This window comes from Carassius gibelio, chromosome B19 (genome assembly GCF_023724105.1).
Source record: "Carassius gibelio isolate Cgi1373 ecotype wild population from Czech Republic chromosome B19, carGib1.2-hapl.c, whole genome shotgun sequence".
NCBI classification, from domain to species: Eukaryota; Metazoa; Chordata; class Actinopteri; order Cypriniformes; family Cyprinidae; genus Carassius; species Carassius gibelio.
In genome coordinates, this window is record NC_068414.1 from 33,364,625 (window position 1) to 33,383,077 (window position 18,453).

Below are 18,453 nucleotides of genomic sequence, written 5' to 3' on the forward strand. Positions count from 1 at the left end.
AAGCGGGGCACTAAGACGGCACGATAAGAAACAGATACAAGCAGTCTTCTTCAAATAACGGTGATGACAGCGTCTTCAAGGCAGTACAAACAGTGGCACGTTAGTGGCGTGAGGAGCAAGACAGCAGAAAACAATTGGATATAGAATAAAAGGGAGAATCCTACAGCGAACACAAAAGGAGATGTTTGCTAATCATCATGTTGTCCACACTTCCAATTATAGTTGCATTAAAAAAAATCTTGCCGTCAGGGTATCATGCCAGGTAGAAAACTTATAGGCACAGCTCATGCCCACCAATAGCTCAAAGGGATACAGGAAATTCACCCCCTTTAGTATGCAACAAAATGTTAACACCACATCAACTTAAGTGAGCTCATAAAACTACACATATCTGAAAGTCAAACAGTCATCAGTCCACTACAGTGCCGAAAGGGCACCAGAGCAAAAAGACGTGCTGCAACCACCATCACCTCCAAGCACAAAGAGAGACGTTGGATGTGACGCATCCCAGGCAACAGCCAATCATCCCTTAAATCCCAGATACTGTATTACTCTCTGATAGACAAACAGTGTTGTCAATCACTTAGTCCCATCAAATTCGCAAAACAAAATCAATAATCATTTCACTGACAGCAAGGACATACATAGTCTTACAGATAGCTATAGACCTGTCACTCTCCTTCCATTTATAGCAAAAACCCTCGAAAGAGTTGTTTTCAACCAGTTATCATTGTTTCTCTTACAGAACAACAAACTGAATGCTAACCAGTCAGGTTTCAGTGGGCATTCAACTGAGACTGCGCTACTGTCGGTCATGGAAGCCCTGCAGATTGCAAAAGCTGATTCCAAATAATCAGTTCTTATTCTGCTGGATCTATCTGCTGCTTTTGACACTGTCAACCATGAGATCCTTCTGTCTGCCCTCTCATCAGTAGTGTTCCTGTAGCTCAACTGGTAGAGCATTGCGCTATCAAGCGCAAGGTTGGGGGTTTGATTCCCCGGGAACACATGATAAGTAAAAATTGATAGCCTGAATGCACTATAAGTCGCTTTGGATAAAAGTGTAATTTTTTTACATTTTCATCACTGGGCATCACAGGGATTCCCCTTCAGTGATTTGAATCCTATCTCACTGGTAGGTCGTTCAGGGTGACTTGGGGAGGGGAGGTATCCAAAGCATATCAACTTGTCACTGGGGTTTTTCTCAGGGATGAGTTCTTGGACCCCTCCTCTTCTCCACATACACAACATCACAGGGTCCCATCATCCCAGGTACATGGCTTTTCCTACCATTGCTATGTTGATGACACACATCTCTATCTTTCATTTCAACCAGATGATCCAACGGTAGCTGCACGGATCTCAGGCTGCCTGGCGGACAACTCGGCATGGATGAAAGAATATCACCTGAAGCTCAACCTGGCAAAGACTGAGCTTCTTGTCTTCCCTGCCACTAAAACTCTAAGTATGATTTCTCCATCCAGCTAGGTTCTTCTATAATTACCCCATCAACTTCAGTCATACATCTTGGTGTAACCTTTGATGACCAGCTGACCTTCAAAGACCACATTGCAAAGACTGCTCGATCTTGCAGGTTTGCATTGCACAACATCAGAAAAATCAGGCCGTTTCTAATAGAGCATGTTGCACAATTTCTTGTTCAGGCCCTTGTCATTTCTAGGCTGGACTACTGCAATGCTCTAAAAAACATTCTTGTTCACCATTGCTGGCTGGTGGGAAGATCTTTCCACCCTATTCGGAATGACTAATCCCTGACAGTTTCCAAGCAACAGCTGAAAACCCATCTCTTTCAAAGCTATTTGACTTCATCATCATAAAAAAAAAAATATTTCTCTTTTTTTATCCTTCTCTTTCTAGATTGTACTTCTTTGAACAATGTCTAAAACTTGGTATTACAAACACTTCCTGTGTCTGTTTGCCTCTTTAAGAAAAACCGCTTTATGTATCCCCCAATTGTAAGTCGCTTTGGGTAAAAGCGTCTGCAAAATTACTAAATGTAAATGTAAATGTATGTAGTGTCAAGCTCATCACAGATTACAAGGCCCTGTCACAGGCCTGTGATGATGACACATACCTCCCGGATGCACTCAATGAGTTTAATGCACGGTTTGAAATGCAGAATGACAAATCTGCACAAAATTTACCCACACCTTCCAAAGAATGTAAGAAATGTCAATGCAAGAAAGACCCTATCTAGGGTTAACCCACGCAAGGCTTCAAGTCCAGACAACATACCAACCCAAGTACTAAGAGACTGCTGAACAGCTGAGAGATGTCTTAACAGACATCTTTAAAATCTCACTAAGCCAAGCACATGTCTCATGTCCACCAACAACACCAGTACCAAAGAAGTCACCTGTGTTCTGCCAAAACGACTATCCTCCCATAGCACTGACCCCAATCATGATGAAGTGCTTTGAGAGGTTAGTAATGCACCACATCAGATTCATTCTCCCCAAAACACCTAACCTACTCCAGATTTTATACCGTCCAAACCACTCCACAGACAATGCCATTTCCTCCACCCCCAACCTGGCTATTACCCACTTTCATCGAATTCAGCTCAGCATTCAACACAATAATCCCACAACAGCTCATCAGCAAACTAAACCTGCTTGGCCTAAATACCTTCCTCTGTTATTGTATTCTGGACATTCTAACCGAAAGAACTCAGTCAGTTCATGTCGACCACAACACATTCAGCACTACCCCACTGAGCACAGGTGCCCAACAAGACTGTGTGCAAGACAGCCCTCTGCTTTTCACATTGCTGACGCATGACTGTACTGCCAAGTTCAGCTCCAAACACATCATCAAGTTTGCTGATGACACAACTGTGGTAGGTCTCATCAGCAACAGTGATGAAACACCCTACAGATAGGAAGGGGCACAACTGGTGAAATGGTGTGGTGCAAACCACTTGTCCCTCAATGTGAGTAAGAGAAAAGAGGTTGTGATGGACTTCAGGAGAAATTAAAGAGCAAGTCTCCCTTCACCCATTCTCACCACATTATATAGAGTAACCATGAGAGTGTGCTGACCAGCTGCATCACTGTCTGGTATGGGAACTGAAGTGCTGCTGACCACATGACTTTAAAGTGGAAAGTGAATACAGCGGCAAAGATCATTGGTGCGCATCTGCCATCCATTCTGGACATTTTCCTTGTGCGGATGCTCCAGTAAAGCTACCAGCATTGTGAAAGACCCCACACATCCCTCCCACAGTCTCTTACAGCTCTTGGCATCAGGAAGACGGTACCGGAGCATCAGAGCCCACTCTACAAGACTGCTCTACAGTTTTTTCCCCAGGCTGTGAGAGCCCTCAATTCCAATCACTTCACCCCCCTCTGAAACCTCATCCATAACCCTAGCTCCTGAACCAGGACGCCCCCCCCCCCAATCCCAGCACACCACACCACATGAAAACTGTTGAAAAACCTCAAATACATTGTGCAATTCTGAGTGTATGAATAGTCAACTACTTATAGTATATGTATAGTTAGATTATTGTTTCAGATAGTTAGCATTGTAGGTCTAAAAAAATTATTACATCTAGTGTTGTATAGTTATATTATGTTTATTTATGTGGTACTGTGGTCCTGCGAGACATGACATTTCGTTCCACTGTTTGTCCACACATACTTAACTTGACTTAATACTGTTCCTCATGACCCAAGCGGCAGATCAACATTTGCTATTCTTTTTCTATTCTTTTGATTAAATTTATTCTTAATTTTACTAGCATTCCATATTCTTTTTCTTTTCTATCTACTTGTTTCCTTTTTATTTATTATATATAAAAAAATATCTTTCAAATAATGTGGCTCAGTGGTAGAGCATTGTGTTAGCAGCGTAAAAGGTAGTTGGTTTGATTCCCAGGGAACACATTAGGTAAAAAAAAATGTTAGCCTGACTGCACTGTAAGTCACTTTGGATAAAGGTGTCTGCTAAATGCATAAATATCAGGAGAGGTGGATGAAAATAAATAAATAAACTAATGATTAATAATTTGAATCAGTGCAAGATACTTCAAAAGTGAAAAGAAGCAGGTTTTATGCTACTCTGTTTGAGATCAGTTCATTTTAAACCGGTAAACTCCTCTAAAGTTTTCAGTTCAAGGATCCAGTAAGCAAATACATTCAAACAGCCAGTTCAAAACTGTGCTAATGCAGAGAAACACTGACTGATTTCTTTCAAGATGGCGGAGAGAGTAGTGACTCTGCGCACTGGTCACCATAACATTTTCTTTTTGCATGAACACATTTCAATAAATTTGTGTAGTTGTCTAAATTCTTGACCTCCAAGTGTTTAGCAATGGATGCTGACTGAAGCTGAATATTTTAGAGCAGAGGTGCTGTAACGGGGGGGAGGTTAGGACAATTCCAAGGCCCTGACAAGGGAGAGGGGCCCTTAAGGTTGAAAAACCTTTTTTTGAAAAACCCTTTGCTAGAACATTTAGAAATGTATTCTTATTAAAGCAACTCAAATTATTCTGTCATGAGCAGTGAGCTGTTTTGGGGTCATATTAACAGTGTAGATTGCAGTAGGTAATACACAGATCTAATATAAACATGCAATTTATTCCCCAGCTGTTTACTTTCATAGACATAACCAAATTCTTTTTTGTAAATTATGTGTGTTTTTGGCATAGCCTTGTTTGTATTTGACAGTTTGAGCACAATACACTACTAAGTTTATTATCTACATACCTTTCTACCTTTATTATTTTTCTGTGCCCGTGCTTACTGTACATGTACGAAAAACAGCAAGTTTTTGCTTCCACTGAAAATGGACATAATGGGGGGAAAAATAAGCTGTATGAATCCCATATTTGTTCACCAATAATCTGAATATTGGGGAAGATGCACTATCTATGGTAGTCCCCTTAAAAAATTATGAAAAAATGAAATAAAATATAAAAATAAAACTTTCAAATTAAATTATTTTTCAGATTTTTTCTGGAACAGACTGCACAGTTCCCAGAGAATAACCCAGTTGAAACCACTTACAAATTGGGTAGACTATAAAGCACAAAGTCATCACAAATATGGAGCTATATTTGTCCTGTAAAATAAGTGAATTAAGTTAATTTTTTTATTCACTTAGACAGTTACAGAAAATACAATTCAAATTCATTATAAAGAATGCAACAAAAGCGTCTTTGATTTGATAACAACTTAATTTTTACTGTCAGATAAATGTTAGATCAAATCAGAACATTCCCTTCTTATATTTGTGGATTAACTCTGACACGTCCTCCTTACAAACCTTGATCCAGCCATCCTCCTGCATGTGGTACACTAAAAAGAGAAAATATATGTGAAGACTTCATCTCTTAAATATGAAACTATGCAACAATAGTGTACATAAATTAATTAATAAAACAATAATGTAGCATTTGGACCAATCAGACACAACTATTTGTTAACATTTAACAAATAATATCAAACGCCTCCTCATCTAACCAAAGGCTGTATGGACCCTTCCCCCAAATGGAAACTATCACCTCAAAAAGAACAGAACAGGCCTCTGGTTCCCTTGCAAGCATAGGCCCTCTATCTGATAACACTAGGTCTATAAGTCTCTAAAATCAGACACATAATGCACATAAAAAGGGACTCTTCTTTAATTAATTCATAGAAGAACCTTTCTTTGAATTAATTCACATTTAATTTAGGGCATTGTGTATTCTGTTACTGTTCTTGTATATTGTGTTTTATGCATTGTATATGTTTTATACATGCTTATGATGGATCATTGTACCATAGCTTCATGTCTTTATTTCTCATCTCTTAACTGCTTAAGCTTTAACCCTTTTTCCTATGCCAACTGTGTGTGTGTGTGTGTGTGTGTGTGTTAGACTAGTTTAAGTGTTTATGTAGTTAATAAAGTCTTATTTGTAACACACTTGAGGTTGTTCATTGTTTGCTCATAACTGAAGTCCCTAATAATGCAGATTTGAGCTACATAACCAGTAACCAGGAAATTAACATTCTTAGAATTGACAGACAGTTGACACTGAGATGTCAAGTAAATACTTACAGCAGATCTAAATATTTATAATTACTCATAACTAGTTATGATTATATGATAATGTAGGACTGTATTTTTTGTGTTGGGGTTGTCTTGTTTTGGTGTTGGGGAGATTCACACTTCTCACAGATTTTGATTGAACCATAATAGCACATTACTGCAGATCAATATTCTTATATTTTTATTTTAATGTTAAAAAAGGGTCCATCTCAGAATCATTACTAGCCACTGCTGTACTTACGGTTGACCACTCCACCAGAGTAAGCGTCTCTGTGTGTGGCATGAGCAATACCACGCCGGCCGAGTTCATACGCCTCCTCCACAGTCATATCATCACGATAACCACTGTCTATTACACCGTACGCATAACTGTTCCCACAGCCAGTGGAGAACATCCGGCCGGAGAGACGAGTGCCATTATCATCCACATAGTACAGACCTGGACCCTGATGTGACGGAAAACTTCATATTAACATAACTGAAGTGCTTGCATGATTGTTCCACAAGATGATTATAAGATCTTACTAAGAGCTTTCCAATTACTGTATTTTGTTATTTTATTTAATTGTTGTATTGTATAGCAGTATCTGCTTGACTGAGAACACTCTAAGCAGTTGTATAAACTCCAAACAGTCGTATAAACAGACACACACATGACCTGTTTGTCCCAGCCGCAGATCATGCTCCCCATAGACAGACCCATGCCTCTGTATCCCAGCATCATGTTGCACAGCAGCTTGGAGGCTGCAGACACTGAGATCCTCTGCTTGTTACGCAGTTTGTAAAGTCTGTTTTAAAACACACAAATACTTCATAGATTAACGAAGAATAGCAGTGGTTTAAACAGCAACAGGGTGAAATTCTGTTTGCCACGACTTAACAAGCAAGTATAAAAATCAACAGAACATAGTGGGCTTCTGCACAATTTAATTTCTTCATATAAAATCACATATTTATTGTAGTACATTTGTATAAGAGTATTTTAATAATACGTATTTTAATATTTGTATATAAGAAATTTTGAAAGAAAATTAAGACTGCCAGTATAACAGCTCTTTTGGTTCATTCCAAAGAGCAAAGACGTAATTTACCATCATTTATTCATGTTGTTCTTAACTTTTTTGACATGATCACTTTGTATGATGAACAGATTGAAATTTAAGCCTGTGAACACTCTTAAATCAAATCAAACCAATACACAGTGTCCACCTGAATATGCATACTCCCCAATGACATAGTATGTGAAAAACAGTATGTGAATGAGTAAAATTGTCACTGTATTCATGAAACAGTGGGCCAAATCTTGCCGAATGACCTATTACCAAAAAACAATTTCCCGACATAGCTGAAGACCAACACAGACTGGTAACTTCATCCAGTGAGCTGATGCTTCACGCTCTCAGAAGCATGTTGAGACAGACCTGCACTCTTTAGCCAGCAGTCTCTCCCAGTACTGACAGTCTGCAGCGCTGCCGGACATGGTGCCCAACAGGTAAGGGTTGATCTCTATCACTTTATTGGCCTCCTTTGATGCTGCAACATTATGATATATATACTCCGACAGGTACCGCGAACTCTTGGCATTTGCTCCCAAAACTGTAGTGATTCAGTCGGTCGAGAAGATGCGTTTGCTTAAAACCAAACTGTGACGCCGAATTATGTTTATATCCACTTACATCCAAAAGAGCCATTCTTTATATAAAGAAAGTACAATTAAAGTTGGTCTAATTGTATTACACATTAAGGAAACACGACCCCTTCGCGGAAGACAATGATTTCGAAACCGAAAGTTTGTAGAATAGTTAGTTTCGATTACGACCAGAAAATATCTTTAAAAAATTATCTGTAACTTCGAATAACAGATTTAAATTAATTTCTTCTATGAGTCTATCTCGTGTGGTTTAATAGTATTTGCGATAAACATGATCATTTTGAGATCGTCTGATGAAAAGGTTCTGTACAGTGCTGGTTGTCCAATAGGAGCGAGACACTCTCTGCGCGTCTTCAGTCTCTGGGTAGATTTACCCGATGCAGCTTAAGACCAGGTGAAACGTTGGTGAGATGCGGGAAACATAACTGCGGACACGGGACACTAGCACCGGCGGCGCCAGGGGGGGGGTCTTGGGGGGTCTCAAGACCCTGCCAAAAAATGCCTTGACCCCCCATTTGACCCCCCAGCCTCTTCCTGATTAAAATATATATATATTCGGGATAAAGATCCAAAAATGTTTCTCTTCAAACTACGCAGAACAATAATAAATAATAATTATTTCGACATTTATTCATACACTGAACCGAGAACCGTTTCTGTCGGACGCGTCCGATTCGAGAACCGATGAGCTGATGATACTGCGCATGTGTGATTCAGTGTGAAGCAGACTGACACAGAGCGCATCTGAACCGAACTGATTCTTTTGGTAAATGATTCTGAACTGATTCTTTGCTAATGTTATAAGCGCGGGTAAACCAAAGGCTTGAATGAAGGGCAATCATCGCCAATGACGGCATTACATCGAGCGCAAAAGAACCGGTGAACCATTTTTTTTTCTCAACTGGTTTATTTGATCGAATTGTCCGAAAGAACCGGTTCACTTGAGCACCTGCTCCTTTGCCCCTTAAGTGCCCTTTTGTCAAAAGCAAAATTTCCTCGCATTTTTTTTGTAATAACATAAACTTTTGTGAATGCCTGCCCATACCCAATCATAATATTAGTACAATTTATTAATAATAATTTAGCCATAAATAAGATGACCAACATGATGACTGTTCACCTGACTACGACCTCATCCAACCTGGAAGATTCCGCATGCTGCACGCGCATTTTTTAATTGCTAGAGGATATTTTCAACATCGTGGCAGCTGGTAAGTGGTGTTTCATTCTCAGCGAAGTGATTTTGGTGTTTATTTACTTATTATTATTTTACTAGAACGATGTGGTGTGAGAGAACATGCAGATATGTTGTTTATATTGCTGTGTATAGCCTGTAGTGTAGAAGTAACACTAGAGTGCTGTTTGAGGGAGAAAAGTTTCACAGGCATCGAGGGGTCTGGTCTTTTTTATGTTATTTGAATAAACTTTTATTATATTACAGTACTTATTTATTTTTAACATGTAAAAATAATTATCACAACACTGGTAAGGCTTATTCAGATTTTCTCATTCTCTGAATTATCATTATAAAAATAAAAACAATTCAGAAATGAATTAAAATATAATTATAATTTAAATGTGATGCAAATATTTTTTCTACAATAGCAACAGTGTTTACAACAGCAAGACCACTTTAGCCTGTAAACTCAATAATATCTATCTGGAAATAAATGTAAAAATATCAATGTCAATAATAATGCATAATATACCTGACATGAAAGTGAAGTGTGAAGGATATGAATAACAAATGTAGCCTGTCATTTGTTTACATTGCAAAGGTGTTTTTGTTGTTGAATAGCAGTAATAAGCAGTTATTAGCCATGTCCAATGTATTTTTTGTTGGTTTTCATGAGACCCCCCCTTGAAAAGACCAGGACCCCCCATTGCCCCCCCAATCAAAATTGTCTGGAGCCGCCACTGGACACTAGGATGACCAGACGTCCCGAAAAATTCGGGACAGTCCGGAAATCTAAACTTTTGTCCCGAATCCAGAATCTGGCCCTAATTGTCATGAAAATTATTCTAAAGCAAAATTTTGAGTAGTTATTGTCTGATAAACATTAAAAACTGTCTGCGAGGTTGAGTCATCCTTCGACCAGCCCGTTCCCTCTCGAGGCGGTAATTCAACATTACGTCAGCTAAGACGTATATGGGAACTCTTCCCTTCTCCACTTTCACTGAAATCTTATTGGCTAATGCCAACTGGGGACAGCTGGCCAATTGAAGCAAAGCATGCAAATACTGGCGGGTCAGTGGGCAGTATAAAATGCATGGGCGCGAAAATTACGTCAGAATCTCTTTCTTCACGCTAGAAGTCTTATCTAAGTCATCGTGGAAGTTGCAATAGAGGACTACTCACCCTGTTTTTCCTCTCCGCATCCGATGGCTGCTAATGCTAGATTCGGACCTTCACCAGCTCTCACACGGACCACACGTGCGCCCACTGTGCCGAGCTGCCAGTGCGCGCCCTCAGAGCCAGAGTGGCTCGGAAGACAGCGGGAATGAGGTCCACTGCCGCCAGCGAGCCGCTGGTGGGCCCTCCCCCGCCCAAAGACGAGTTTGACGTCGGCGTGGTGGACTATAACTTCCGCCCCGCGAACTTCGTCCTCTTCGGAGCTGGCGAGGAAAACGACTCCAGAAAGCGACCAAGAGGGCCCTGAGCCCTCCAGGAGGAGCTCGTCAGGGTCTTCGGAAAGGCCGTCACGGAGCTGGGTCTGTGAAAGGTAACTGGACTCGTGGCTCCTCCAGTCGAGCTGCTACCAGACGGCATTTAGGCATGCAAGAGCTCGTGGTGAAATCGTGGGCTGCACCCCAATCGGCGCACAGTAGCGCTGACGTCATCAGGGATCTGCGCGCAGCTACTGATCTCGCGCTGATTGCTACTAAGTGCGCTGCTCAGCCGTTTCATGGGGCTCATGGTCGTCCTTACAGGCACCTATGGCTTACCCTAGCTGTCCTGAAAGACGCGGACCGTAGGACGCTCCTAAACTTTCCAGTTGCTCCCTCCGGCCTCTTTGGTGACGTCATGGAGCTTTTCTCAGAGACGCAGAAAGCACGCCAAGGCGATGATCCACGTGATGCCCCGTCGCTCACTCCATTCTTCATTCGCAAGGTTCTTATGCACCTCGTCAGGCTCTAAAACCAGCTGAATTAGCCCGCAGTGGCACCCCGCTCTGAACCGGACGCTCGTTTCGGCCGAAACCAGCTGTGGTAAGAGCCTGGGAGGAAACGTCAGTGTCAGTTGAGGACCCTGCGCCACGAGAGAGCCAGGGCGCCATCGAGCCGTCTCCCTGACGTTGAAAGAGTGAGTGCGCGGGAGGCCCCGCCCCCAAGCGCCATGTTCAAATGCATCATGTCCCCCATTTCCTTCGGGCGATGATTACTATGTGTGTTTAAATGCTTTTTGTGTGAGTTCCACAATAAAAGCATGTATACAATCAACGAAAGAGCTTTACTTCCTCTTACACTCATCACTGTGTCACTCGCCCTGTCTCAGAACAGTGCAGAGCCACAACCTATGATTATAATGGCCTCGCGAAGGAGCGAGAGTGCCAACACCACAAAGACACATGCATCATGTCCCCCACATCACTATGGGTGACGATTGCTATATGTGTTTAAATGATGTTTTTGTGATTAAAAATTGTACTATAGAAGCATGTATACAAATTCTTGCACCCAACATTGTGTCACTCGCCCTGTCTCAAACAGCGCAGAGCCACAGTCCATGATCATAATGGCCTCTCGATGGCGCAAGAGTGTCACACCATTACGCAACGCGCCCGCCCTCCCGCCAATGCTTCCAGCCTCGCGGGGGTGGGGCCCTGATCAAAATAAGCCATCAGTGGCTGTAGAGGTAACGCATCCACGGTGCCATCTCATGGACGGTAGGAGGGCTATCCCAGGCGTTTCACTGTGGATACTGGGAATAATTCATGACGGATATTCTCCCCAATTCAAACGCAGATCTCCCCGCTTCAATGGCGTGGTCCCGTCACTAAATCTGCCCCAAAACCATCCTGTTCTGCGACAGGAAGTTCTCAGTCTGAATTTCCCCTCAGATCGAGCGGAATGCGCATGTTGAATTATCTGGACGATTGGCTTATTTTAGCCCACTCAAGAGATGTGCTATCAGTCACGTGGAAACAATGCTTCGCTGTTTGGATACGCTGGGACTGCGTGTGAATATGCAGAAGAGCATGTTTTTACGAGTCAGACTGTAACATATCTGGGAATATGTCTGGACTCTATGGCGATGCGAGCCCATCTCTCTCTAGAGCATTTCATCGACTCTGCGCTGTTTTCAGACCGGGCAGGTCGTTTGCACTGAGGGAATTCCAAAGGCTTCTGGGGCTGATGGCGGCGGCTTCTTCGGTGTGCCATCTGGGTCTGCTACATTGCGGCTACAGTTTTGGCTGTAACTTGAGTTCTGCCAAGGGCTTGGTCTTCGGTCCACAAGCACATACCGTCATTCACAGTTGCATCAGCACTCTGAGACCGTGGAACAGCCCGGATATGTTCAGCCCAGGAGTTATTTTCTCTGCGAACACGAATCTAGACTGGGGAGCAATGCATCTGGGCATGTGGTCGAAGTCACAGAGAAGGTGGCACATAAACCGTTTGGAATAATGGAAGCGGTGTCCTAATATCCCTGCAAGCCTTTTGGTCGAAATTGGAGCGGAAACATGTACTGATTCAAACCAACAACACGTCTGTGGTCTCGTACATAAATCGCCAGGGCGGTGTGCGCTCCAGAGCTCTATTCAAACAGGCAGCGAGTTTCCTGTTGTGGGCGGACCGACACTTAATCTCCATAAGAGCGTCGCACATCCCCGGTACTTTGAACCGTGGAGTGAGCACGCTTTCGAGGAACGGGATTCCTCAAGGAGATGGAGGCTTCACCCAAGATCAGATCTAATGATTTGGGAGGGAGGAAGTGGATTTGTTTGCCACGAGCGAGAAAACGTTTGCTATCTCACTCCCCCCTGCCGGGAGATGCTCTGACATCGCGTTGGCCGGAAGCCAGGCTTACACATTCCCTCCTGTGAAGATTCTGCCTGTGTTGTGCAAAATCAGGGAGGAGAAAGCAACAGTTATACTCGTGGCCCCGAACTGGCCGAATCAGCCCTGGTTCGCGGACCTGAGAGAGTTAGTGATGGCTCCCCCATGGTGAATCCCCCTCAAGCAGGACCTGCTGTCTCAGGCGAATGGCACAATGTAGCACCCCAGCCCCGAGCTGTGGAACCTTCATGTGTGGCCGCTGCGGGGACCCTAATGAGCGGGACGCTCTACACTCACGAGTGCTAAACACCCTTACAGAGACACGAGCATCATCAAACATTCGCTGCTACGCGCAGAAGTGGTGAGTTTTTCACAAAATGGTGCGAGAACATTTATATTGACCCGGGGACCTGTTCCGTGTCGGATGTTTTGCGCTTTCTACAGCACAGTATGGATAGCGGGAGTTTGAAACCATCCACGCTGAAGGTGTATGTGACCACTATTGCCGCTTTCGTTCCCTTGTTGACGGGCAAACGATCGGTAAGCACACTCTGCTAATCGTTTTTTTCAGGGGAGCAAGGAGATTGTGTACTTCATGGCCACCCTCCGTGCCGCCGTGGGATTTCGCTCTAGTTTTGAGGGCTCTATCTCTTACTACCGTTCAAGCCATTAGCTTCGATTGCAGTTAAGGAGCTTCCCTGAAGACTGCCTTGCTTCTTGCAGAATTTCATGAGTTTTTGGTGGACGATATTGCATTGGTTTCGGGCCTGGCGACTGTAATGTCACTCTCCGGCCGAGACCGGGTTTCATTCCGAAGTCACTCAATACACCGTTTTGTTTCCCTGCCCGCCTTATCTGTTGAGCCGTCAGCCTCGCGTGAGCGCCGGGACCCTGTTAGGGTTTTACGGATGTATATGAATTGCTCGGCCGCCTTTCGTCAGTCGGACCAGCTGTTCGTGTGCTTGGTGGATGTTATGAGGGACGTGCTGTTTCTAAACAGAGACTTTCTCACTGGATCGTGGACGCTATCGAATGCCAGGGGAAGGATTATCCCCTCAACATCAGAGCTCATTCTGAGAGGACAATATAAATGCTTCCTGATGGGCCTGGTCTAGAGGTATGTCTGTCCAGTATTTATGTCTTCCCAGAACACAATCGCCAGGTTTTACAAGCTGGATGTACACTCTGTAGCGTCACATGTACTTTTGGTGAGTTAAGTTTTATTCATTCTGTAATAATGTTATAATGTTACCATGGCTGCTAACTCTGTGTTATGGATTATAGACCCTTTTACAGTTGGTAAACAAGGTGACGTATTTGTGTGGGCTGGGCTTAGCTGGAGGCAGAAAGATTCCCCTCAACACTTGAACAAATGGTAGCTAGCGAGTTTTCTTAGCTTGTTTTTTTAACAATGGCTGGAGAAAATCTGAATATATCTGCTTTATCTGAATATTTAAGGTAACTCACTGTCCGGGACCGTGATAATTATTTGAAAAAGTTAACTTTAACGGACGGAACCAGATTGGTCTACCTGTACACAATTACTCATTGGATGGACGATCTGACAGGATTACCTCCGATTGAGTGGCCTGACATCTACACTTACCTGATAAAAAAACCGAGCGTGTATAGTAAAGAGAAACTGAGGGTGTATAAATCCTTAGATTAAATAAAGAGTGACATTACAGTAAAATTATTATTAAGATGTAAATATTTTCTAGAAAAAAAAAAATTCTGAAGACTGGAAAATAATTATAAACTTTCTGTATTTATTCTTTCTTACCATGTTCTAAATTCCAGTCACAATTAATGACAACAATGTATATAAAATATTCTCCGTCAATTCTGGCAACCAACAACACAACAAGACGACATTTTAAGCTCCTTGAGTAGCCGACCCTGTGTTGGTTTGTATTAGCCACCTCCAGTTTTCCGTTTGTTTTGCCTCCAGCTAGCGCTGTGACGTACCTGTGACGTCTGCGCAAAAGGGGTCTATATGGTTTATGCAGTAGTCACCGCAAACGCCGTCGACTCTGTTTAACTCTCATGCTTGAGTGCTTATTGCTTTGTGTCTGCCCTGGTTAGTGCAGATTTCGATATATAGCTTGAAGTTATGCAAATTTTGTTAGGGTCGGAGCAGATGTCTCATTGGCCTAGTTCCGCCTATCAGATGCAAGCACTCTTAACGACACGGCCATTGGCTAGAACTGTACTGCTTATGTGTGGGGGTGATTGACTCCATTCAGGGCTTATCTTCACTCACTGCTCTCACGGCGGGATTTTATACAGTTCCCATATACGTCTTAGCTGACGTAATGTTCAGTTACCGCCTCGAGAGGGAACGTCTCCGGTTACTATCGTAACCTCGGTTCCCTGAGAGGTGGGAATGAGACATTAAGTTAGCCGCCGTGGTCGCTGTTTGATCAGCTGTGCTAGCTTTCAGTCGTGATTCTGACGTAATTTTCGCGCCCATGCATTTTATACTGCCCGCTGACCCGCCAGTATTTGCATGCTTCGCGTCAATTCAGCCAATAAGATTTCAGTGAAAGTGGAGAAGGGAAGAGTTCCCATATACGTTTTAGCTGATGTAATGTCTTGTTCCCGCCTCTCTCTCTCTCTCTCTCTCTCTCTCTCTCTCTCTCTCTCTGTGTGTGTGTGTGTGTTTGTGGGTGTCTATATATATATATATATATATATATATATATATATATATATATATATATATATATATATATATATATATATATAGTTACTAGATAATAGACTCGTTCATATTTTGGGCTAACGTGAACTGAAAGTGCTGTATTACTGCCTGATATAGCCTACTGTCAACTCGTTCATTCTGGTGTCTGTGAACGGCACGCTCTCTCAGGTTAACTTCGTTTAATAGGGTGCCAGATTTCAATAGAGCTTTCTAGGCGAAAACCCGTCAAAAACACACCGTAAACGGGTCTTAATATGTAGCGTAAAAACACCCAATCTGGCAACACCGACCACCAGTGTCGCTCCGCCGCATGCGTGACGCGTCATCAAAAAAATAAAAAAAAAGCATGGAGGCGACAGCAGCATGTAGCAAGAAGGCGTATGATCATTTCAAATAATTTTATGATGTTTATGACAAGGTCGGTGAGAATGGGAGACAAAGCATTAAAGCAACAATGGGGAAATGCTGTCCCCTCAATGCTAATGTAAACCCTGGTTGGATAATGATTCAAAATTGGATATGAAGATGAAATCTGACGCATAGCTTCATTGTTAAAACTGATAAAATAATAGCTGTCTGTGATTCTATATGGGCTGTTGCAATAATTTTGAAAAATAATAGCTCGCAGCAACATATGGAAAAAAAGAACTATGAACTAGTTAATTGGAACTTAATTTTGTAGTTTGAACTATGAACAACTGAACTAGTTCATTTAAAAATTTTTGAAATGAACTTTGAACTAGTTCATGTAGAAAGTGAACTTTCCCAACACTGATAACAGTGAACAAAGTTTGACACTCCTGGGGAATGTTGCTTCTCATTCTTTCTTTATATCTATTTAATGAATGTAAACATAATCATTATTATATCTGAGATATCAAAACTATCCCTTCTGTCTCTCTCTCTTCTCTCTGTAGCTCTCACTCTGGTGATGGGTCGGGATACCATTGATAAAGATATGGAGCAGAAGAAAAGTGTTAAGAAATGAACTGCCCAAATTTTTTGATGAGTGAATAAAAGGACTTTACTTTGATATTAAGAAGATTCCCATGTATATTTGTAACCTATGGCAGGACAAAATACTTTGAAATTGCAAAAAAGTTTGTATTGTTTTGTTGATATTATGAACATTTACAAATACATAAATATCCTAAGCTGTGCTCACTCAAAGTTTGATAATAAACCATATTAGAAATAAGTATTCTTTCAAGATGTTTAATCCTTACACACACACATTTATTTTTGTCTAACATTTGTTGATTAGGTTATAAGCAGTAATGAGATTGTAGGCTACTTATAAAACTGACTAGCAAAATATGCTCTCAGGTCTCTGTTATGACTCATCAGTTGCTAGGCAGAAATGAAACAGGCGGGTTATAGAGCAAGATTTCTGTTACGGCTCCTTGTAAAAGAGATTTGTTGCTCCTGATCAGTAACAAACAGAAATGTGAATAGGCTAATAAAATCTTATTTCAAAAGATTGATTAATTTTTCTTAAAAATACAACCAACAGCCTATATTATTTTTGATCATATTACTAGGGTAGCCTAACTGCTTCCTCTGAATATCATTAAAATTTTTGTGTAGCCTATCAAATTACTTGATTTGTGATTTTAAAATGTATCAACTGAGTGGAGGATTTAATTAAAAAAAATTTATGTGAAAGGAAAATCCCTTGTCCTGAAACTGAAAGTAAAAGCAAGATTATGTCGAGTCCTAAAATGCTCCGGAGCCGTGTGAAGAGAAGATAACCTCGTACTCCGTGTGAAAGTAGCAAAACAAGAAAATAATATCCGAGAATAGGTTCGCTTTGTTTTTTGGAAATCGCAACATGCGAAAGGTTTTGGTGTTCGCGTGTGTATTATGTGTAGACATAATAATAGTTTATACTTTGGACATCGGAGGAACCTTCCTGAAGTATCTTACAAGAAATACGAGAGACTATAATCTGTTTCTCCAGTGGGCTGAATCTGCACTGAGATGCGCGCTGCTGTCAGTAGGATCAGTATTATACAAAGATGCGTCTGATCCACTGATACGGAGATGGATTACAGTCCACTGTTTTATCGGTTCGGTATACGAAACCGGGCGCTTAGCGCTGTTTGACAACTATCGCCTTGACAAGTTTAATTCGTGGCTTGTCGGTACCGTCGCTGGTGCTTTAGCTTGTCTGTTTTGGGAGATAACGCTGCCTGACACGAATGGAGAGAGTAACGGTAAAGAGCGCAAACAGAAGGCTCGAGTCCTCTTCATCCGGGTCATCCGTTTATACGGGCCAGACTATTCATTTTTGTGCGGAGCATTTATCTTTCTGGCCTTTGCTGTCCTATGTGAGTATTTCGTTGTATTTACTTTGCATATAAAATAAAAGTATAAAGTAAACCTGCTTTGTAAAGTTATTTTCATGTGTTTCAGGTGAGATGTTCATCCCACTGTACACTGGAAAGGTGATTGACATCTTGGGTTCACATTATCAATGGGATAACTTCAGATCAGCGATCATTCTCATGGGATTATTCTCTCTGGGAAGGTAGGTATAGCAAAATAAAATAGGTGTTTCATATTACAAAAATGAACAGTGTTAATGATGAACACTGGTGTTTGTTATCCTTAGTTCTTTCAGTGCTGGATGTCGTGGAGGTCTGTTCATGTGTGCAATCAATAGCTTCACTTGCAGAGTCAAGGTGCAACTGTTTGGGTCCCTTGTCAGGCAGGACATTAGCTTCTTTGAGACCACCAAGACAGGTAGATCAAATGCAATTTTTGGCGCATTTCAGTCATCATCAGTTGCTCTTTTGACTGAATTTCTTTCCTCTGAATCTGTCTTTCAGGTGAAATCACATCTAGACTGTCTACAGACACTACTCTAATGGGTCGGGCTGTAGCCCTGAATGTCAACGTCCTTCTTCGGACCATGATTAAGACCCTGGGCATGTTGTATCTGATGCTGAGCCTCTCATGGAAGCTTACACTTCTGATGCTGATGGAGACGCCGGTGACAGGCTTTCTTCAGAACATATATGACACACATTATCAGGTGGGA

The 18,453-nt window shown here is 41.9% G+C and overlaps 2 protein-coding genes across 3 annotated transcripts in view; one reads left to right on the forward strand and one right to left on the reverse strand.

The window, feature by feature from the left end:
• LOC127979732 (antigen peptide transporter 2-like) overlaps positions 1-18,453 on the forward strand; it is a 412,715-nt gene that overhangs the window by 391,166 nt on the left and 3,096 nt on the right. Inside the window, exons 1-4 of one of the 2 annotated variants that reach the window (XM_052585349.1) lie at positions 17,227-17,740; positions 17,826-17,940; positions 18,025-18,155; positions 18,242-18,447. In XM_052585349.1, coding sequence (XP_052441309.1) covers positions 17,242-17,740; positions 17,826-17,940; positions 18,025-18,155; positions 18,242-18,447 — 951 coding nt within the window. In that variant the 5' untranslated portion in view covers positions 17,227-17,241. Of the gene's footprint in view, positions 1-17,226; positions 17,741-17,825; positions 17,941-18,024; positions 18,156-18,241; positions 18,448-18,453 lie in introns of those variants that run through there. The other variant, XM_052585348.1, reaches the window with a different exon arrangement.
• LOC127979739 (proteasome subunit beta type-8-like) lies at positions 5,157-7,624 on the reverse strand. Its single transcript, XM_052585361.1, has 4 exons — positions 7,476-7,624; positions 6,713-6,842; positions 6,296-6,500; positions 5,157-5,321 (listed from the first exon to the last, which is right to left on the reverse strand). Exons 1-4 carry the CDS (start codon positions 7,532-7,534, stop codon positions 5,233-5,235), a joined length of 483 nt encoding a protein of 160 aa, XP_052441321.1. The 5' UTR covers positions 7,535-7,624; the 3' UTR covers positions 5,157-5,232.